This window comes from Diabrotica undecimpunctata, chromosome 4, assembly GCF_040954645.1.
Source record: "Diabrotica undecimpunctata isolate CICGRU chromosome 4, icDiaUnde3, whole genome shotgun sequence".
In the NCBI taxonomy this organism is placed as follows: domain Eukaryota; kingdom Metazoa; phylum Arthropoda; class Insecta; order Coleoptera; family Chrysomelidae; genus Diabrotica; species Diabrotica undecimpunctata.
Genome location: NC_092806.1, coordinates 8,168,749 through 8,193,064, shown reverse-complemented (window position 1 = coordinate 8,193,064; position 24,316 = coordinate 8,168,749). Strand labels below are relative to the sequence as shown.

At 33.1% G+C, this 24,316-nt stretch overlaps 1 protein-coding gene across 1 annotated transcript; it reads left to right on the top strand.

Moving 5' to 3' along the window:
• The first annotated feature begins 17,973 nt into the window (after positions 1–17,973).
• LOC140439105 (uncharacterized) lies at positions 17,974–23,866 on the top strand. Its single transcript, XM_072528794.1, has 5 exons — positions 17,974–18,103; positions 20,023–20,175; positions 21,661–22,226; positions 22,294–22,491; positions 23,314–23,866. The coding sequence occupies exons 1-5, from the start codon at positions 18,021–18,023 to the stop codon at positions 23,553–23,555; spliced, it is 1,242 nt and encodes a 413-aa protein (XP_072384895.1). The 5' UTR covers positions 17,974–18,020; the 3' UTR covers positions 23,556–23,866.
• Positions 23,867–24,316: the final 450 nt, after the last annotated feature.

Below are 24,316 nucleotides of genomic sequence, written 5' to 3'. Positions count from 1 at the left end.
CTGACTGTGAAACACATCCTGCTTGATTGTCCTCAATACAAGGAAAAAAGAAGATCCCATGGATTCACATATGATGATCTCAAGACAGTTCTCACCAAAAAAATTTCGACAGTGTCAAGCTATTTAAAAGACATCAAGTTGTTCAATTTTATTTAATGTAATATTTCATGTATTTGTTATATCCACTAATAACCCTGCGCGGTTGATGTGGTTTTGTGTTTAAATATTTTTTTTTTTATTTTACGTAAAAAGTATATATATACAAGGATTTCCACAGTTTTCACTGTATTCCTTCACTCAACCGTTTTCTCCAATTTTTCCTGTTTAGCCAGTCCCCTTCCTGTAGGTTTCTTCTACTCATTGCTTCGTCCACTTCATCTCTGAAAGATCTTCGGGGTCTGCCTCTCTTTCTTCTTCCTATCGGGCTCCACTCTGTTATTCTATTTAGCCACAGATTTTGGTCTGCTGTTCTGACATGTTCGTACCAGGTTAACCTCTTCTGTTCGATGTAGTCTATTATGTCGGAGTTCATTCCCATTCTCCTCTTAATCTCCATGTTATTTATTCTATCTCTTATTGTTACTCTGCAGCTTCTCCTTAGGAATTCCATCTCTGTTGCTCTTATTTATTGTCCAATTTTCACACCCATAAGTGATTATACTTCTTGTCATGGTATTATATATTTTTTTCTTTGTTTTCATGCTGATGTTCTTATCCCATAGTACCGGGTTCAATTTTCGTATGCAGTCTCTTGTTTGTCCTAGTCTATTTTTTATAGCTTCCTCCGTTGTTCCTTTGTTTGATATTATGAAACCTAAATACCTATACTTGTCTCTTCCTTTGATTTGCTTACCTTCGTCTATTTCCAGCTGTTTTATTTCTGTATTCTCCGTTGTTAGGTATTCAGTTTTCTTTAGGTTTATTTCCATCCCATTCTTTGTATATTCCTGCTCCAGTTTTCTCATCATAAAACCGAGGTCGTAAAAAGTAATAAAAATAAAGTTGTAGAGTTTAATTTGCTAAATAAAATTGGGTCCTCCCAAAAATGCAACTCAATGTAACTTTTCAATGGACTAAAAATGATTAAAATAATTTATTTTCAATTCATATTAAAATATTCATGTAATTGAACTGCTATAATATTTGTTGCCATACATCATTCAGATCTTCCCAAAAATCGATCTTAGTATATATTATATTTTTTTATCAATTATATAGTAATGTATTTCTTTTTGTATTAATTATCCCAAAGATTCTTTGTCATTTTTAATAACAGTAAATTTCCATCTCTAGATTAAAGGGCGTAATAAGTTTCATGCACACTATTGGGTTGATATTGTTCTCCTGCTGTTGCCGTCGCAGGAGGATAACAACGCAGGACCTCTTCGGCGCACACACTCTGTTCGGGATACTCTAACAAGTGTGTTCTTGCTCCTTACTCCCATTAATTGAGGTCTCTCGAACTGTTTGCATATTTTATATTATAAGGGTCTTGGTGTAACTAGATTACGGCCGAAAAGGTTAACTCGTTTCTGACACCTTCAAGATTCGGCTTCTGAAATTGGATTAGACGGAGTCATCAATTTCGAATTTTCTAATGAAATATTTATGATGTTCCTTCATTTTATAATTAGACTTCAAAAATCCACACGAAAAAATACAGAAGTATTTTAATTATTAATTTATTATTATATATTCCTTCAAGGATCAATAAATATTTATCAATAAATATTGGTACCTCCTTGAATACCTGTAAATTTCATCTCTATGCAGATGATACACAAATTTACCACTCATTTTACCCTGTTGACAGAGCAAGTGCTATTGAGATTGTTAATCAAGATATTAAATCATTGATTGCTTGGGCAAGAAATCATGCATTAAATATAAACTCTAAAAAAACTAATCTGGTGGTTTTTGGTCCAAACAGGGTGTGTTTGGAGATGAGTAACATCATTGAAATAGTTGTTAATAATGAAATCATTAAACCTGTAACTAGTGCAAAAAATCTAGGTTTAACTTTAGATAATCACCACAAATTTACAAAACATATTAACACCTGTGTGAGTAAAGCATTTCTCAGTCTAAGAACAATTTACCATAATCGCCGCTATCTGTCATACAAAGTAAAAAGAATATTGTGCGAAAGTCTGGTATTATCAAAATTTAACTATGGAGATGTTGTGTATGGGCCTTGTATTAGTTCAGATGACAGGAGAAGAATTCAGGTGGTTCAAAATTCGTGTCTTCGTCTGGTCTGTGGTGTAAGAAGACACCAGCCTATTACTCACAAATTAAAACATGTAAAATGGTTGAACATGGAAAAGAGATTTCTACATGCTGCTTGTCTTTTCCACAAAATTATCAAAAACTCTGTACCAGCATATCTTTTTAAAAAAATTATATACAGGAAAAATTCATTTACATATCAAATATCAAAAGTATATAATGGATTAGCTAAAGAATTAAAATTAAAATCGATTATATCTTTTAAGAAATCTCTTAAATCTAAATTGTTAAGTGAGTAACATGTGCAACTATTTGATGACCTGTTATGAAGTATGTATAAACTGTGTGATAGTTTTTGGACAATATTTAAATGTTAAATGTTTCTATTGGTTATGGTTTTTAATTGATTGTTACAGAACATGCAAAAAAATATATTATATTTTTTTTTCTCTTGTTTAAGATGAAAAGCAGAGGTACTGATTTCTTGAAATCAGCACCAACTGATCTTCGGCATTTTTTCTTTCTTATTGTATTTTATGCATATATAAATTATATATTTTGTGTATTGTATGAATGTGAAGGAAAAATAAAGACCTTTATTATTATTATTATTATTATGATACTGTAAGTATATTTTAAATATTCATCCAGAACACAATGTGACTTGTAGATCATGAAAAAGCCTTAGTAGCATGGGAGGAAAGATGGAAAGCTATTGAAGAGAGAGAGGTTAGTAGATTAGTAAATCTGGTTATCAAAATAATATAATCCGTCTAGAAATTATCAGGAAAAAAGAAAGCAGAATTATAATTTTACGGTATTTATTTCTATCACTTTAAATATAAAATTTCAACAAATAATTTATCTCATTTACTTATACAACCTCCATTTAAATCTAAACACTTAACTAAACGTCCAGGTATACCCGAAACTAGGTCAAGGCCATAATTTTCAGTAACGGTGTTCCAGGCCTGTAAGACTGACCGAATCAAACCTTCTTTATCTCGTGGCGCTGCTCGTTCTACTTCAATCTTCATCAGTCCCAATATGTTTTCAATGGGGCTAAGATCTGGAGATGCTGCTGGCCACGGAATTGTTGCCAATTCGTGTTCTTGCATCCAAGCTTGAGTTTAAGCAGAAGTATGGCATCTTGCATTATCTTGCTGAAAACGCCACCCCTCTGGATATAGAACACTTACCTACAAGACTGCTATAGGCTGATCTTTCCTTCTGGTCCAAATATATCAAAGCAAATGCTTAAATCTAATACGTAATCTAATAATCAGGGAACGTGTTAGTAGAGAAAGTGTTAGGTAGTAGAGAAATAAAATGCGTTAGTTAAACAAAAACAATATATTGAACAACAATTCAACAAATTGTTGAATCAAAACAAAAAAATTAAACGGTAAACTGTTAGCTTCAACAGCTGTGCTAGAACCCCAAAAAGGAAGACCATATCGAAGATGAGACTCGACTCAAAGAAAATATGTTATTTTGGAAGATGCTAAATTGATTTCCTTCGAAACAGATCTTATTGCATAGCAGGCTGAGGCTAGTTTCTTACTTAACAAGTCGATGTAAAGGGACCTTTTAAGGTTGCTGTCTATAAAAATACCAAGAAATTTGTAGCAATAAAACACTGAAAACTTTGTTTTCAAAACTTCCACAAAATTTATTATAAAATCTTATCCCTACAGCTGTTTTCGGCAGAGTGCCTTTCTCAAGTGATCTATTTTTGGCATGTGTTTACACTTTATGGTCTTTAATGAAATAAGTTGTAACGAGTTTATTTTGCCTACCTCAGGGTAAGAATATAGGGTAGAAAATTGGGGACAGAAACTATGGGGGCGAAGATAAGGCAAGCAAAATAAACGCTACTAGTGCGTACGACACTCAGTTGGTTGTTGGAGAGCTGGGGTCGTGGATAAGTTGAAATAAATGGGTCGGATTGGGGTATCTACACAATGAATGAAATAAAGGGGTTACTTACATAAATCTCCTGGACAAAATTAAACAAGATATGGCAGACAAGGTTACCTCTAGCTATTTTAATTTGGACGCCGCTTCGAAGAAAACTTCCTGCTGGAAAAAGAAAGAAAATTTCTTCTTCCCTAAAATCAAAAATACATACAAGGGTTAAGAGATTTTCTAAAATAAAATAAATGGAGCAATAAATTAAACATTTATTTGTGTCTCTAACAAACAGTTACAAAAATATAAATTGCACCAAAAATATACTATATAAATAATTACCAAATACAGAATAAAAAAAAACTTACATGTGTCCGTTTACAAACTCCGTTTACAAAGGGGTTGGAGATACTATAAAAACTTACAAATGTTACCGCACAGAGATTAACCTTTTTTTAAAACAAATAAATATCGAAAATAATAAAGCTAGCTGTCATATGTTAACATTAAATAAAAAAAAAACAATTAAAATGACAGCTAAGTTAAACCATAAAATTTACAATTTATTAAATATTACAAATCCTTTTAAATTTTAATGAAAGCAATTATTAATAATTATCAAAAAAAATTGTCTGTCTTTACTTTAAAATTTAAAATGTTAATTGTTACCTTAATTTCACTTGTTTCACTTAACTTCAAAGAAAAAACTTGCTACTATCTCTGGGATTGGAGCTGCAAAGGACAAAACTCTCAACTTGAACAAAAGGAAACCATTTCCATACGCAGGCAGGAACGATTGAAACAGGAACTTGGTGGAGGAAATCAAGCTGTCGACGGGGAGATTCTATATAATACTTTTCAAAAATTTCCAGTATCTTTTCAAATCTTCCAGTGACCACTCTGACAGAACTGCCTATGCAAAGAGTATCATCACGTCCACTGGTATGAGAACATTACAAAAAAATTGAATCGCCTGTTCGATTCAAAAACTGCCCCAGATTTTACAATTTTACAAATTCCACGCCATAAAATAACTCTCCCCCTTGTGTTTACAAAACCTAAACAAACAAATATTCCTCGGACTCTCGTTCTAAGCGACAAAAAAAACCTTTTAAATATTCCGGTTTATTGCGTTTTAACGACGAAAGACAAATAAAAACTCTTTTTTATATTAGGGGGGCATCATGAAATATAATCCTCTAGGCGACAAAAACTTGTCGAAATAGATATAACATAATTCAAATTAACAAAATAGCACGTAGTTTTTAAACCGGAGTTCTACCTGACTTTGTAACAAAAGGTTATGGGATTTGAAAGTACACATAGACAAAAAATATATCTGGCTGTTATTAAGTGAGTAAATTAGAGTCAAACCAGGTTTTTATTTTAAGTAGATCAGAAGTTATAGTTGCACGAAAAGTTGCAATATTAGAGTTCCTCCAGGTGATACTGGTATCATCAGCAAAAAGAAAAAAAATTCCATCGATTTTTAAGTTGGTGATGTCATTTATAAAAATAAGGAATAGTAGAGGACCCAATACTGAACCTTATGGTACTCCACATACAATGCTTTTGTGACTAGAGTCAGTATCATTTGCTCTAACTAGTTGTTTCCATTCCTCAAGTAAGATTGGAACCAATTCAAAGAAATACCTCGAGTTCCGTAAAAATTTAGTTTTTATCAAAATGTCATGATTTATACAATCAGAAGATTTGGCATAGTCACAATAAACAGTGGCAGTGTAAAGATTATTGTTTAGTGCTTGATACACCTTATGTAGTCCAGAAAACCTAGCATCACTGGTACATTTATTAGATAAAAATCCAAACTGGCTTTGTGATAAAATGTTTTTTTCAACAAGAAAAGACATAGGTCGGGCTTTTATAAGTCTCTCAATAATTTTGGATAGGACCGGTAGTAAGACATCGTCGCCCTTTGGGCATAAACATCTATTTAATACTCTTGGTACATAAATTTAGCAGAGAAGTATGGGTCCATTAAAAAAACAGGATATAAAAATCCTAAAGGCAATAGAAAAAGAATATAACCAAATAAAATAAAAGAAAAACAATAAATTTACACAGATATTCGGATACGCTTATAACTAAACAAATTATAGAATGAAATCAGGGCGATAAGAAAATGAAGAACACTCTGATAACACCCTCAAAAAACTAGCTGGGCCAAAAAACTAGCCAAGGCTTAGAAAAATATGTCTGGAATGTTAGAAAAGACTAGAAATCAAAAATGTAAAATCATAGAAATTTTACATAAAATAAAAATCGAATTAAGTCACGAACAATTTAATAAAAAAAATATTACAAATAAATAAATTGTAACAACAGTTTACTTTAAGTATATAGTATTGTTCTTCAATATTAGGTAAACTTATTTAATTAACTGGTTACTAAAAACATAAATAAATTATTATTTTATCACAAAATTGTAGATATTAACTTCTCACTTGTTATTTTAAATCATTATTCCAATCTTAGAAAAGCCAGTTCTTGACATCATAGCACCACCTCCACGCATGCCAGTCAGTCCCATGCCCGAAAATCCCATTCCCATCATAGGTGTTCCTGATCCAGAACGACTTATCCTTATCTTCTGCATTCCCATGCCGGCTGATCCCAAGTTCATCATGCCCAATGGTTGCATTCCCAGACCTAAGCGCCCCATCATCATTTTTTGTCCATGCACTTGATACAGATTTAAAACTGTAAAACAAAAAATAAAAATTAAAAACTTTAACATTTTTCTCTCCGGTAGACAGTGATAATTGTTTGAAAAAATCGGTGTAAAATGATTTGCACTGAAATGAAATGTTCAACAACGACTATTCAATTTTATAGAGGTGCTGAACTGGCGTCCCATTGTTGATTTGACAGGGTATTGATTAGGAAATTCAACGTTTACCATTATTTGGCAAATCGATAAAAGCCGTATGCAGTCATATTAAAGCGTGTTCCACGAGAGAACATCGACTTTTAATTAACAAGTAATTTAAACTGATTAATGTAAATGAAACAAGAATCTCGTTCGGTAGTGGCAATTTCCTTTGTCACAGATATCAAATTCAAGGGAAGGAAATGATTTAAAACCAAGGATTAGTACGAGTATAATACTCTTAATATTAATTTTTCATATTACAATATCTAAAGATGGCATGTGTCTATACTAAATTCACCAGTTTTTTCTAGGATCTGCCTTAACACGAAAATATGATCTATTCTGCCTACAGAAAGCCCTTTTGTATCCCCCAACTGTTTGTTGTACATAACGTAATGCTGCCTTTCATTTCTTTACCAATATTTTGATTTCCCCATATTGTTTCATTCAGGTATTCTGCTCTATTCTTTTGCTCTATTCACTTGTTATTCCACTTTTGTTTCGAGCTTTCCGTAGCTAGACAGTGTGATTCCCAGATATTTAAACTGTCACTTGTTCTAATCACAGGCCTACATTTTTTTTTCATGAAAAGGTGTTTTAAGTTTAATAGGTGTCCTGTAGTAAATGAGATGTGCAGATCACGAATCTGTACTTAGTTTTTTTACAGCACGTCACGTTTTTAAGAAAAGTGTGTTTGAAATTTTTCATACAAACTGCAAAAATACTGAGAAAATATTTATCGAAACTGTAAAATTGAGAAAAAAAAAAGAATTCAGTATAACGTACGTTAGACAATATTTGGTTTTGTTGAACAAAACCGTTGTGTTTTTCCATGAAAATTGCATTTTGCGGTCTTCTTTTTATGAATTTTTATAATCGAGTCTCTCTTCAAGGTTCAGCAGTAATCAGCCATTATTCTTATATCCCATCTTCCTTGGTAACATCTCTCTATCTCTTGGTAACATCTCTCTATCTATCTCCTTTATATCTTGGTGGAACCTCTCTACCTGCTCCTCGTTGACAGCTCCAAGATTTTCAGGAAAATAGTCAACGTGGGAATCCAGAAAATGAAGTTTGACGCTCATATTGCATTCCAGTTTTTTATAATTTTTGACCATGTTGGCTACAATTTCTTTATAGTTTGGAGACTTGTTGCTTCCAAGGAAACCGTCTATGACTTCTACGAAAGAACCCCATGTTTAAGATTCGTTCTGGGTTATTGTATTCTGGAAAAATCTGTCCTATTTTAAGGTTCGATTTCAAGGGGGCCTACAGCCTACAGCCTAAGGAAATTGGGCAGGAAATTTGTCGCACAGATATTTAAAGCAGTCACCTTGTTCATGTAAAGCTTTGACAAACTGCTTTATCAATCCTAACTTTATGTGAAGAGGAGGCTAAAGAACTAATTTTTCTGTCAACTAGTGTATTACGTTGCACATTTTTTTGTCCCAGTATAAGTCTTTCTCTGAGTGGCCACCTTTTCTTAATGTAATATAAATTTCGTGCTCGACTATCTCACTCGCAAAAAAAAACATGGATACTTTGTAAATCTAGACTGCTGACCCAAAAGCATGGATATTGTTTTGAGATCTCCACAGAGTTGCCAACAATATTCGCCATACTTTATTTCATTTAGCAACAGCTCAAGATTCTCATATGTTTCTTTGAGATGCACGAAGTGAGCAACAGGCACTGAGGCATAAGTATTGCCATTGTGCAACAAGACACCCGTCAGACTTCTCTTAGATGAATTAATAAATAACCGCCATGATGTGGAATCGTAATTGTCAGCTTGAGGAATATTATGACAATACACCAGTGAGCCCTCTTGATAAAAATATTCCGCGAACTGTTTTTCACGATGCCTATACCACGAAAATGTGATACCTGGAGCCAATAGATTTTTATCTTTCAGTAGTGATCCTAAGATTTGTGCAGCATCCTTCGATAAGCCCAAGTCTCTCACTAAGTCAATTAGTTCAGCTTGGATAAACTTTTGAGGTTGGTCTACCTTAGGACTGAATTCGTTTTCATCAGTTTTTTCGTCTGAACTTTCATCTGATCATTGATGTTGGATAGTGTGAAGAAAAGGTGGAGGAATAGGGATTCCTGGTCCATAAGATACTGGTCGTTTAGTAGAAGGTAAATCAGGATATTGAATTGTGTGTTTATTTTTTGAATTGAAACACTTGATATCGCAGGAGCAAAAGTAGCAGTCGTCTCCCTGGTTTTTTGGTTCCCTCCATACCATAGGAATGCCGAAGGGTAAAGAGTTACGTATACCTTCTGTCCATTTTCTCAGTTAGTACATCACCGCTCAATATTTTTGTTAGTTGTAATTAATTATTGATAGCCGGCATTTCGTCAAATTTGGCCTATCCAACAATCTATTGAGAATGTCATAAACATAATAATTATACAATTAACACTACACAACACAAAGACAAACAGTTTAAAATTAAAAAAAAAAAAATGACGAAAATCATTTGAAAAATTCAAAGATCATTCAAAATGAATGAATATTAATATATTTCATTTCAAGCTATCTGAATCTCTTGGAAACGCCCCAACTATCCTCCAGGCAGAAATACATGCTATAGACATAAGTGCCCAAGAATGTCTTAACCGAGACACCCGTAGGACAAAAGTCTTTATTTTATCAGACAGCCAAGCCTTAAAGGCTCTAAAGTCATTTACATGTAAGCCAAAGTTGGTTTGGGACTGTAAACAATCTCTCAAGAAGCTGGCGGAACGCAACAATGTAACTGTGATGTGGGTGCCAGGTCACGGGAATTGCAGGAAATGAGGAAGCTGACAGCCTCGCAAAAGAAGGAGCTAATACCCTATTCCAGTGTCCGGAACCCTTCTGTGGACTATCGAAAAGCCACATCAGAGAAGAACTCCGTACCTGGGAACTCAATCAACTAAGATCATATTGGTCTAACACATCAGGACAAAGGCAAGCAAAAAGGCTCATAAAAGTGTCGCCTACTGCAACAAACCGCCTTTTCGAAATGAGTAAAAAAGATATCAAAATGGTCACTGGCCTTGTCACTGGTCACTGCCCTCTGAGATATCATCTCAAGAAGATGGGCAAATCAGATAGTGAGAACTGTCGTTTGAAATCACAATGTCGTCACAATGAAAAAGAAACGGCAGAACATATACTATGCAAATGCGTAGCATCGTTCTGCAAATGACTAAAATTCCTAGGAGAGGTTTTTTGTTTTACTCCTGGAACTATTTCATTTCCGATTCGTGCATTAAAATCACCCATAAGAGAGCATTTGCAAACTAAATTATCAATCGTTTATTATAGTTAATCGTAGATTAGAAAATATATGGCGGTGTTATATCATAACTTTGTGTACCTCAGGAATCAATTTTACACGATAACTAAAAATCTGACAATTGTGAGTTATGTTGTTGCGTTGGTGTTTAAAGGACAGGCAAGAAAATTTTGATGCCTTCTCAATTTTTTTCCTGTTATAATATAATTGTCTCGTATTTTGCCAATATAGATATTTATGTAATACACGATTTTCTCTATCAGTAATATATAATACCCAGCAAGTTTCCAAAGTATTCGAAATGTCTACTCGTCCATTATCTTCCATCATTTCTTGATTTTGACCCTGTTCTTGGCAGGTCCACGGTATGTTAGCTATCATCGCTTCTCTTTGAATATCTTCATATCGGATTTGCCCTAAGTCTACAAGCGTTCGTCCTCTACTCATTCAAAACACTCCAAAAGTCAGCTAGAAGTGGGAGCAACGGTGCAAATGATTTACCGTTTGTAGAAAGTGCATATTTAACGAAAGTGTGAGAAAAAAGCTCATAGCGCGAGTGATTCAGGGTTAATTTATAAGATCTAAAAAAAAAGAATACTTGCAGTGCAGATTTTTTTATTTCAAAAACGTTTAATATGGATTAACCTATAACCTATAGATTTGATATATCACACCTCAATTATTCCATGTTATGCGAAAGGTTTTTCTGAATTTTTTTCTTAAAACTGTAGAATTCATTAAATTAAATTAAAGTAACTGTTCTGAAGATCGTCAAATTATGAGAGAAGATCATTTATAAAGCTTTGGTAGGTTACAAATTTCAAATGACCAATTTATACTTATATAAATATTTTTATATTATATTTTTTTTAAAAAGTAAAGTTATATTTTTAAACGGATGAAAAATATGCAACTTTATATCATGTTATTTAGTGCTACAAACTTCAAAGTACAGTTCCTATTATAAAATGTCATTTCCTCATTGTAATAATGAAATTCAAACAATAGTTTCACTTCAATAAAACCTATTAACCGGGGTGTAATTCTCTACGGACACACGCTACCGGATTTTCCACCCAATTAACTAAATTACCACATTTTCTTATCCAATCGATCATTCCACCTTAAAACTAATGGTATGCTATCACCAAAAACAAAACTAGAGAATGGTATTCCTCAAGGATCAGTTTTAAGCCCTACACTTTTTTTAGTAGCAATAAATGATGTCCTAGCCAATATGAACTCACCACTGAAAGGTCTCTTATACGCAGACGACCTTGTTGTCTATGCGAGAAGCCAAAATATGGAAAACATCACGAGTATGCTACAAACGTTTTTACATCAACTAGAGGAATGGTCGCAAAATTGTGGATTTCAATTTTCTACAGAAAAAACACAATTTATATTATTCACAAAGAAAAGCTACCCTAATCACTCTCCACTCTCATTATTTAACAAGCCTCTAGTTCGCAAAAACATTGTAAAATTTCTGGGAATGACATTCGACCAACATCTAAATTGGAAAGAACATATTAAAAAATTGGCAATCGAATGCCAAGCAAGACTTAATATCCTTAAATCACTATCTAAAAAAGACTGTGGGGCAGATAGACAAACTATGCTCTCTCTCTACAGAACTCTAATCAGATCTAAATTAGACTATGGCGCGATAGCATATTCATCGGCTACTGAATCTTCCCTTAAAATTTTAGATTCAATACACAATACTGCACTCCGCACTGTCTTGGGAGCTTACAGAACCACACCAATAGAAAGCCTGTATTGTGAAGCAGCTGAACCATCACTATATCACAGAAGAATGTGCAATTAAATCAAATGCAAATCCTAACAACCACACCTTCAAATATGATCACCTTAACCGATTATCAACATGTTTCTCCAATAAACCACGTCTACATAAACCTTTCTACCACCAAATCAAAATGGATCTTTCATCTCTGAACACCACCTTACCTCCTTGCTTTCCCGTTAGTTTTGAACCTGCTGCACCATGGACTTTGGGAGTACCTAAAATAATAACTACCCTAACATCATTGGACAAACACACTACTAACCATAGTATAATACATCAAAATCTGCAAAACTTATTATCAAAGTATACAAATTTCTCTCAAATTTATACAGATGCTTCAAAATCAACAGATGGCGTGGGAGCAGCAGTTATATCCTCTAATATATATATATATATATATATATATATATATATATATATATATATATATATATATATATATATATGTGTCAAAAATATAAGTTGCCAATACACTATAGTACTCTTAATGCAGAATTATATGCCATATACGAGGCACTCACATATATTATATCCTCACCAAATCAGAAATATATAATTTTGACTGATTCACTAGACTCACTACAATCTATAGGAAGAATATACCCAGAGAATCATATTCTTGAAAAAATAAAACAAAATCTGATAGAGATAAAAAAATTGTAATAAGGAGGTAATCTTTATTTGGATCCCATCACATAATGGTATTAGAGGTAATGAAGAAGCAGATAAGTGTGCGCGTGAAGCCGTCAATTCAGCTGACTCTATTATTGTGAAATACGTGATAGCTAGTGATGTTTCAAGTGTTATCAAATCGCGGATCCGAAGTGAGTAGCAAAACCGGTGGGAATTTTCAGTGTCCAATCTTCGGAATATTAAACCGGACATTAAACCATGAAGATGTTTCCCCACTAAAAGAAGGGATCAAGTGACAATAACTCATCTTAGATTAGGTTATACCAGTGCCACGCACAAGTTCTTAATTACTAAAGAATTCGAACCAAAATGTGAGCAGTGTAACGTTAAACTCTCGGTGAAACATGTTGTTGTAGACTGTCCAGTTTTCTCCACAGCAAGAATCAATTATGGTATCTCAATAAACTTAGAGAAAGCACTTGGTGCAAATTGTTCATTCACAAATATGTTAAACTACTTAAAAGCTATTAATTTTGTTAATATATAATATATTTAATATTGTAAATCTGATTCTCGCTAATAATATTCGTTTTGATGCGAATTTGTAAATAATAAAAAAAGATCGTCAAATTATGGGAAAGATCATTTATAAAGCTTTTTTTAGGTTACAAATTTCAAATGACCAATTTATACTCATATAAAATATTTTTTTTTAAAGTAAAGTTATAACATTTTTAAACGGATGATAACTATGCAACTTTATATCACGTGATTTAGTGCTACAAACTTCAAAGTGCAATTCCTATTATAAAATGTCATTTCCTCATTGCAATAATGAAATTCAAACAATAGTTTCACTTCAATAAAACCTATTAACCGGGGTGTAATTCTCTACGGACACACGCTACCGGATTTTTAACCCGATAGTTCAAAGTTTCCGGCATTACACAAAAGTTCACAAATTTCCGTGAAGGTTAAAGACACTTTAAGGAAAACGGTTGTTCCACGTTACAGCTCTTTTCTCTATATCAATAAGAAGGTTGAAAGTAATTGAGATGATGTAATTTTATTGGAGTATGTAAAAACGGATCGATACTGGAATTCTGTACTGATGCGGTATTGAATTTGGTTTATTTCATATATTGGCAATGTATAAATATAAATATTAATTATTATTAATAGTAAACTCTTAAATATTGGGGAGATCTGCAAGAAAGACTATAGTGAGTACCAATTGTTTCGCCGAACGTTTTCGCCAAAGAAAATTAATTTGGCTTCTTCAGGGCTGAAAGAGAATAAATTATAATTAGCTACCATATAATATTATCTATTAAAAAAAAACACTGGAGATCTTACCGTAACTTAGATCTGTAGTGTTAGGATGTTAAAAAAAAAACTTTGCTAGTAACAACATAGTGGTTTTTTGTTACTATGTGAAAAAAGTTACCGTTGGAAATGTATGGTAGCTTTGAACTTGAAACGTAAAGGTGTACCCAAGGCTAACCGAAAAAACCTAATGCAACCACATTTTAAAGGAATTAATTCTTTGAGTTTTCGGCAATAACTATAATAATAATACATGAACAATATAATATAAAAAAAAATTTTAATTAAGAAAAATCTAAAATAATAATATTGCCCTAAATTGGGAATTAACTTCATTTTGTTACACCAATGACCCTTAACGACATTATAAAGAATCATAAGAACTACTTTGACATGTCACCGCATGCGTTCTGGTAAAACAGAACCTCACATGTGAAATTTCCAACAATCAAAAATTTAGTTATTATATATATATATATATATATATATATATATATATATATATATATATATATATATATATATACAGGGTGAGTCATGAGGAACTTTACATACTTCTACCATATGTAGAGTCCCTCAGGGAGCATATCATGTGGCCACTAAAAAATGTCAACTCCTCTTCTTTATTAATTAACAGGGTGATTTGTGTAATTGACCATTTATTTCATTTTACTGTAGTGTTTATACGGCTCATTTGATTTTTTTAATTTTTGCATGATACAGTACACTACTATCAAGCATTCGACTGGTATTAGCTAAACTAAAAAATTCCAGGACTGGCTTTGGAAAAATTAATTTAGGGATTCGTATTAAATATTACACCCTGTATAAATTTTTTTTAAAATGCAATAAGTGATTTTCAAACTACATAAATAGCCAATGAAAACGACATATGCGACAATGTTGTCGCACTTTTATTAAATTTTTAGTGAACGATCAAATCTTACCAAAAATAGAACAACCATAATGAAGTATCAAATTATAAGGTATTAATTTAAACAAATGTTATAAATTTCAAACATTTTAATTAAAATGAGTTCCTACAACATAATCTAATACGTAGAAAATTAACATCTTTACTGTCACTTTGTATTATCTCTACGATAGAATCAATTGTTTTTCAATTTTAAATTTTTACTCATAGATCGTATTGGGGCATTATTTTCGATAAATAATAAATTAAATTGATTAAAAAGTCAAACCTCTTGTATGTGTTAGTTTTTGTTGATTGTAAATGATTAAAATTTTATGTCAAATAATAATACATTGAATCAACTGTACTAAATAAAAATAAATCTAAAAAAGTTTAAAATGAAGGTTGGTGTTGACCGTTTGACGTTTCTTGATATTTTATACCCATTGTCATTATTGTCATTATCAATTGTTATTTATGTGTACAAGAATACATATTTCTTCTGTCATATCTACGTTAAGTACATTGTGTTAGTTTTGGTAGAGCTTTTGTTACTTTCGTTCAAAATACCACATCAGTTTTCGACCACAGAATATGCAGACATAATATTTGTTTATGGATTCTGTAATGGGAATGGTAGGGCTGCTAGTAGAGAATATCGCAGGAGATTTCCTAATCGTCGAACTCCCAGTCATCCAACATTTGGGTCAGTTTTTAATTATTTGCGAGAAAATGACACTTTTCCTAGTGGAACAACAGAGCGACATGTAGATGAAGCGCAGGAAGATGACATTATGGACGCCGTTACTATGAACCCTACAATAAGCACTAGACAAGTAAGTCGAGAACTCAATGTTACTTAATCAAAAGTAAGTAGAGTCTTACAAAAAAATAATCTATACCCATATCACATTCAAATGGTTCAGCGACAACATGCTGGAGATGAGATCGATAGGTTGGAATTTTGTAGATGGATTAACAATAATCGACCAACGCTATACAGGACACTATATACAGATGAAGCCCAATTTACCAGAGACGGGATAAATAATTCACAAAATTCACATGTGTGGGCAGAAGAAAATCCCCATGCTATTCGAGAACGTCGTTCTCAGTTAAGGTTTTCGGTTAACGTGTGGATTGGTGTCATAAATAACCAATTAGTAGGTCCTCACTTTTTTGATGGTCCTTTAACAGGGCAGGTCTATTTGAACTTTCTACAAAATATTTTGCCGAATTTGCTTGCCAACGCGAACGTTGCTATCCGAGGGATGTATTTTCAGCATGATGGGGTACCCCCACACTTTTTACTGACAGTGAGACAACATCTCAATAATGTTTATGGCAACAGGTGGATAGGACGTGCAGGTCCTATTTCGTGGCCTTCAAGATCCCCTGATTTCAATCCCGTTGATTACCATATTTGGGGACGATTGAAGCAACTAGTTTACGCAGTGAATATTAATAACCGACAACAATTAATTGATAGAATTATACATTGTTGTAATACTATTAGAAACGATCTCCAGAGTATCCGTAATTCAATACGTCAATTAACAATTCGGCAACAAAAATGTGCAGGGTTCCATTTCGAAAATCTATTTTGAATTATTTTTATTTTGTTACCATTATTGTATCTTTTCCAGTTCTAATTTATGGGTTTATCATAACTATGTACATTTTTTTAGTTTTTTTTTTAATTGTTCTTCGTTATTGTTAGTAGTTACTGTTTTTTGTTGTGCAGTGACTCAGTTTATCATTTCAATTAAAATGTTTGAAATTTATAACATTTGTTTAAAACCCCAGTTTAACAGTGCGACAACATTGTCGCATATGTCGTTTTCATTGGCTATTTATGTAGTTTGAAAATCACTTATTGCATTTTAAAAAAAATATATACAGGGTGTAATATTTAATACGAATCCCTAAATTAATTTTTCCAAAGCCAGTCCTGGAATTTTTTAGTTTAGCTAATACCAGTCGAATGCTTGATAGTAGCGTACTGTATCATGCAAAAATTAAAAAAAATCAAATAAGCCGTATAAACACTACAGTAAAATGAAATAAATGGTCAATTACACAAATCACCCTGTTAATTAATAAAGAAGAGGAGTTGACATTTTTTAGTGGCCACATGATATGCTCCCTGAGGGACTCTACATATGGTAGAAGTATGTAAAGTTGCTCATGACTCACCCTGTATATATATATATATATATATATATATATATATATATATATATATATATATATATATATATTTGGATATTACATGCAGAAACTTAAACTTATTAGTTCGTAAGGTAAGGCAGTAAATTTTAATGACTTTTTGTAAGTTTTGTCCATAAAATTGTACAATTTTCAGTGATAATAAAGCATATTCCTATTCTATTCAGTGTCGATTAAATTCGTCTTTAACTTGGACGACTTTATTTCTTCGGGAGACCCCTTAAACGCTGGACATCGGAATCACTAAGGCTACAACTAAAAAAACAGATGTTGTCTTAAAATTTGAAGAAGAAGAAAAAAAAGTTTTAATTATTTTTGTCTTCTGGCGATGTAAGAAGTATTTAATGATTTAGTCTGCATATTAAAAAAATATCTCGTGTAATAGCACGATATAGATTTTTTACACATTTCCACGTCAATAAGAAATTCCAAAAATGTACTCCAAAAATTACAGAAAACAATGTTTACAAAAAGATGTGAGTCAAAGCTAATAAATAATTTTATAAATCAAGAAGATAAAGAACATCAGAATTTAACATAGTTTCTTCTAAGTATCTTTTTATGATACATCTGGTTACACTTCATTTGCTTACCACAAATAAAAAAAAAAGACAAGAAAGTAAACCAGTGATTTGTTAAATGATTAACCCTGTACCGAGCCGTTCATTCTTCAAGCTGAACCATTCAAGCGAAGCGTTACTTTACAAAATCATTAACTATAAATATCTAATTAAGACCTATTATACCTTAGTTCTTAGTTTCCTTTCGGTGATCACATCAAACATGGTCAAAAAGTTGTCTGCGCTTTTTTTACTTCCTCTGGTGCTATGTGACGATGTATCTAGACAGCCGATGTATAAATACAGGTACGTGGTATAATGTAAAAAATTAATATATCATTATTGTTATTAATTTTATCTGCTTTACAATATTAAAATAAACCCGAAGAAGAAAGGGCTTTCTATGTCCTTAGTTTAGCTGTACGGCATATCCAAGAGAATAATTATGTTTTACAGAATTATTTTAATATGCAAGTAATATTAAATTTTGATTCCAAAAGAGACACACTTCTATTTCTGACAAACCTTCCCGTTTGAGCGCAAAAATTGACTAACCTCAATATTCGTTCGAAGGTTTTGGTATTTTTTTGCCTGTTCCGAGATTATACATCTTTTCATTAGGTCTTTTTTCTTTCGCTTTGTAATTAAGCATTTGTTGAGTTGGTATATTTTCATCCATTCTGTTTATGATATTTCCATTTTGTTTGCATTTTTTATTGTCTCATTGATCGGTATTCAGTTGTCTTGTCTCTTCATTACTATGTCTATGTCTTGTGAACTTTTTTCCAAAATCTTATTTAGCCAGCTTCGATTCTATAGATATCTCTTTACTTCACTAACCAGCTTTTAAAATGTCACCACACAATGTTTTTAAGTGTGAAATTTCTGTTCCAAGAGTTTATTCCCTCAATTATCGTTGGAATGTTGGAAATATTGTGGATTTTGCTTGTAGGAAAAGGGGAATCTTTTGTTGTTCGCTATACAGAAAATGTAGCACTCATCGCTGATGATTTTTTTTTCTCATTAAGCAGGTCTTAGAAGTCCTCTTCTTCTTCTAGTTCCTGTTATATAGACATGACTCTGTTTTTCAATATGCCTTCAGTAAGTTGTCGTTCTATCGTTTTCGTGGTCTTGCTCCTGATCATCTTCTTATTGGGGAAACGTCTCTTGCCGTCTTTACTACTCTATTTTTTGTCATTCGGCTTATATGATCGTTTCATTCTACTCTTCTATTTCTTACCCAGTCCTTGATGTTTTCCACCTTGCATCTACGTCGTACATCTGTTCTTCTAGCTGTCTTATAGTGTTTTACCATCAATTTTTTTAAGTGTTTTTATCTCTGCTGTTTCTAACATACTTTTTGTCCTCTTTGTTTCAGGTTGTGTTTCTGCGGCTTATGTCATTATTGGTCTGATGACTGTTTTGTAAATTCTGCCTTTCATTTCTTTCCTGATATTTTTATTTCTCCATATTGTTTCATTCAAGCACCCTGTGGCTCTGTTTGCTCTATTCACTTAATCTTCTACTTTAGTTTTAAGCTTTCCGTAGCTAGATAATGTGATGCCTAGATATTTTAACCCCATCACTTGTTCTATTATCTGACCTTCTAGCTCGTGTAAGATTCTTTTTAACTTCTGAATTCGTGATTTCTTCTCTACATTGAAGGTGAAAAACAGATAAACTGGGTTGATTTAGGCAGATATTGTTCTTTAGCCAAAAGATAGATTTGCTTAAGGTAAATATTCTTTAAGTATTGTTATATTTGTAGCCGTCGTCAGCGCCTCGTGATCTGTTGGTTAATTCGAATCAATATTGTGTGTTTGATCCATCTGAATAGAATTTTTGTACTTCATGGCGTGAGAGCCTTTCGTAGTGTTGTTCTTTTGGGTGCAAACCCTCTTTTTCAAGATTAAAATTAATAGAGTGTTTTTGAATTACAATAACCTTTCTGAACATACTTGGAGAGTAGTGTGATGTTTTACTAAGCATCTGGATTTCTTCTATTAAAACTTTTTGATGCATAAAAAGATACACTGTTATTTATTTGAAACAAATTAACAAATCAAAAATGTTTTCTCGAATTTCTAGTACCTTACAAATCTCAACTTTCTACTCACTCATTCAGATCATTTAGTAAATTACACCCACTTTAACAAAAAAAATCATACTCTACCTGTATATTTATTAATTATCATTAATTTTTTTTATTTTATTTCTCTAATTAGGTATGAAACAGAGGATGTAATGAAGACAGCTGCTTCCACGATGCCTGTTAGAGGCTATCATGTAGTGGAAGGAGGTTATTACCCTTCTGAGCCTGAAGTTGGTGGTTTTGGATTTGGAGGAGCAGGGTTTGGTGCAGGTCCAGCAGGATACGGGTAATTTTAAATTTATAATAGAGTTCATTTTATCATATAATTAGTTTTTGTCACAGAATCTAAATTAATGAAGAGAAGGTGGTGAATACCAAAACTTGAATATTTTGGCCATGTTATGCGCCTCCCAGAGAGATATAATATACTCCATTTAATAATACAAGGCAAGGTAGACGGAAGAAGAGGGCCAGGTCGAAGAAGAACGTCATGGCTTAGAAATCTGAGAGATTGGTTTAACAGATCCTCTGCATCTCTTTTCCGAGCTGCCGTCAACAAAATGACTGTAGCCAATTTGATAGCCAACGCTCGATAATCGAGCTCGGCACATGAACAAAGAAGAGAAGGTGGTAGGATGGAACCCCAATTTGGTTTTTGTACGTAAATGTTTTAATTTTTTGTGGATCGACAAAAATTAATCATTAACTCGTGTGATTAATAATTTATTACATTTATTAAGGAAATTAACATCTTGAAAACAGTTTCAAAAAGAAATACAAAATTCTCACATTTCGAAAATGCCCACATTTCGCACATTGTGGGCCCATAGTTCACCATTTGTATCCTCGGAAAATTTTCTTTCGCAGAATATACATATTGCATAATCTTTTAAATTAGGTACTCTGCCCAAACAATTGTCTGGACCAATAGATGCGCTAGAAACAACGCTGTCACACCCTTCTTCAGAAAATTCTGTTCCTTCTCCTGCTTTTGATCTTCTCTTTTTTTGTTTGCTTTTTTTAAAGAGATGCCTTCGCCAACCTAACTTGCAAAGCATAAGTGAGTGCTAGGTGTAGGAATCTGCTCTTGGTCAAGACAAGAATTTAATTGTGTAACTTTTTTTCGTAAATTCCTCTAATTCATTTTTGTAAGGTGAACTGGTGATAACAGCTGCCGAAGAAGGCTTAAGATCTCTATTAAACACTTTTCTTTTTGCTTTAGAAACCGAAGTAATATCAACAGGCAAAATTATCTCTTATAGTCCATTAACTCTTGACATAGACGTACCCGTAGATTTGCGAATAGATAGCTTGTCCTGGTGACGACGCAAAAAGTAGTTCAGCCATGCACGACCAGTTTCTTCTTTAGCACCGAATTAATGTTTAAGATTATTCCGTAAATATACTCTCCATTAAAAGTAAATATTTAATTAGCTGCTTTTCAAAGTAAGTTGGCAAGGCATACCTTCTTCCTAACTTCTTTTTAACTACTTCATCTGCAGAATATTCGGTTTGATGAACAATACGTTGCAACGTTATTTTTGGTACATTAAAAAGTTTGACAGCCTTTTTAAAGCCAACTGTTTTCTCACGTATAGCAATAATCGTATTAATCATAGAGTGCTTGTCTCAAGGTTTCCGATAGGCGTTCCTGGTATAGATTTTCCTTTTAGCGTTGAAAATTCTCTCCGCGGAAAATTTTTCTGTATAATTTCTTCTTTGGCTTTTTTCTTTTTTTACACAAATTTTTATTTAAGTTATTATTTTTTAGAGGACATGAATTCTTAAGTCCAAAGTTAGCAGCTAGCCAGGTAGTCCCAATCGGAGCAGCATTTGGGGGACAAATAGTTCCGAAGTACACTCAAACTGGCTTTCTAGGTGCCGGAACAGGTTTTGGAGGGCTTCAAGGAGGATTACAAGGAGGATACCAGGGAGGATTACAAGGAGGATACCAGGGAGGATTACAAGGAGGATTGCAAAGTGGATTACAAGGTGGATTACAAAGTGGATTACAAGGAGGATTACAGAGTGGATTACAAGGTGGTTTGCAAGGAGGTCTTGGTCTTCAGCACCACATTCCTCACCACATCGGAGGTCAGCACCTAGCCAAAGAAGAATTTAGTGGTGGAAAAAAGAGCGCAAATGACGAGAAATACGAAAAGAGTGAAGGTAAACAAGGTGAGGAAGCTAATCATGGAAAATCAGGGTATGTGAAAGGAGAAGTAGCAGCTAAAGATGTTAAAGGAGACTCTGGATTTTATACTAATGTTGATGGCGAGAAAAAAGTTTATGAAGATGGAAAAGAATATCAAGGAGGGCAACATTACAATAAAGAAGGTAATATTTAAAAGTGGTTGTGGTTTCGTATCTATATAGCAAAAAAGATTTTGTACATCTTTTGTAGGTAAAAGTGGTGAAGAAAAAACAGCTAAACAAGGTCATAAAAAAGGCCATAAAATCAAAAGTTTTAAGAACTCGCATCACAAGGATGAATCGGGAAAATCGGAAGAGTATTACGATGAAGCCCATGATGAAGGTGGTAATTATGCTTTCAATGGTCAGAGTGGTAGTTTTGGAGAAAAAGGAGCATCAGAGTTTAAAGGTAAATATCACGCTTTACTTTGTATATAAGAGGTCTATCCCAAAAGTGTTCAATTTTTGATCATAACTTTGAGCAAAATGTTATAACGCCCTCTATGGAATACGAACGAAATCAGTAACTCTACGAACAACAGGTTGTACGATCCATTTCGTCGGTAACATACTTCTTTTATTCGGGTATATGTCTCCTTGCAAGATTTATTATTTCTACTTTCAACATATTGTCGTCAAATGAAATATTTCTTTGAGAGAGCCAGTTCATCATGTCAGCTTTTCGACAGGCAGTTGTTGGCGACGGCTCCAACTATTGGCTATGGTAGGATACACTGTCCATAATGACGACAGAATTTGGTGCAAGGTTCAATAAAAACTTTGATCGCTGGTGTTTTCAGACCTGATGATTACCCTTCAATAAAGGCTTGTCAACGGTTTCTAAATTTAATTTCTTGCCACACCTTTGAGACAGTATGGCCTTGATTTAGCCAAGTTTGGTCTCAATAGTAGATTTTCCTTTCTTCACGACAATAGTCTTAGATATTTTTCAGGTAATGTCTGCGTCACAAAATATGTTTTCTTTTCTTCCCCTATTTCGTGAAAAAGAAAATGCTATAAGTTTCCTTAAGACATAAATAAACGGTGCCTAAAATTTTGGGGTCAAAAGATACAAAATTTGCAAAAAACACGTCACATATCCTCAAAATTTACAGACGTGTAAATTGCTAGTATTCTACTGGTTAAAACAAGTTAGTTCGTCTTTCATTGGTTGTGAAATCCTTCGATATTTCGATATATGAGTCTATTCAATGATATTTTGTTTTTTTAGGGGGCAACCAAGATTCAAAATACAACTCCGCCGAAGCTAAAAAAGAAGGACACTTTGAAAACAAACATTCCATCGACAAAGTTGAAGGAGACCAAGGAAAATACGGCCAAAACAAATTCGCCGGAAACGAAGCTATATTCGGGTACAAAAATGGAGCTGACGAACAAAGTCTACTTGGCCACCAAGAATCTAGTAAACTGTACAAGGCTCATCCTTTTGTTGTTCCATTTTATGAACCTTAAAGGACAGAACAGTTTGTGGGGATATAGAGAAAAATTTCTGACCTAAAATAAGGAGTTTTATTATACACCTACGTTCTTATAGCACAGAAATGTAAGTTAAAACGTAAGTTTTGAGTAATACTTTTCAAATTTTTTATGGAAGCTTAAAGCTTGACAATTTCTATTATATCCTTTATTGTGAATGTTTACATTTTGCCATTTTGTGTTGTTTTCTAATATTTAATAATTTATTATTTAGTTATTTAAGAGATCATTTACGATGACTGCCGATAAAATTTGTTGACGATTGAGCTTGTATATGGTATATTCTGTTTGTTTTTATGTTTTTGTAATAAATGCTGTTGCGTTAAGAATACGAGTTTTTCTATATCTAGTTACCTACAGTTTCTACCTCCCGCCACTCACATTCCAACGCCGCAGTACAATTTTGTCGAATGCTACAAAGTTGAACGTACCTATAATACATAATACTTTATACATAATTTGATCCTGTATTTGCACCATTCCACCAAATCGGCGCGATTTGACAGCAGACAGCAAAGTCAGTCTGCACGTCTGCAGCAGTACGACAGAGTTGGTTGGGTCGTAAATTTGATCGTGTCTATTGTGACAACGACAAAATCACACGACAAAAAAAATCGTTTGCTGCTAAATTTAAAAATGGCTTACCTATAGCTATTAGTTTTTAAGTAACTTAGTAAAGTTTTTAAGAGATTTCTTTGACATTTATAAAGAACAAGAGTGTCTTTAGAAAATAAAAT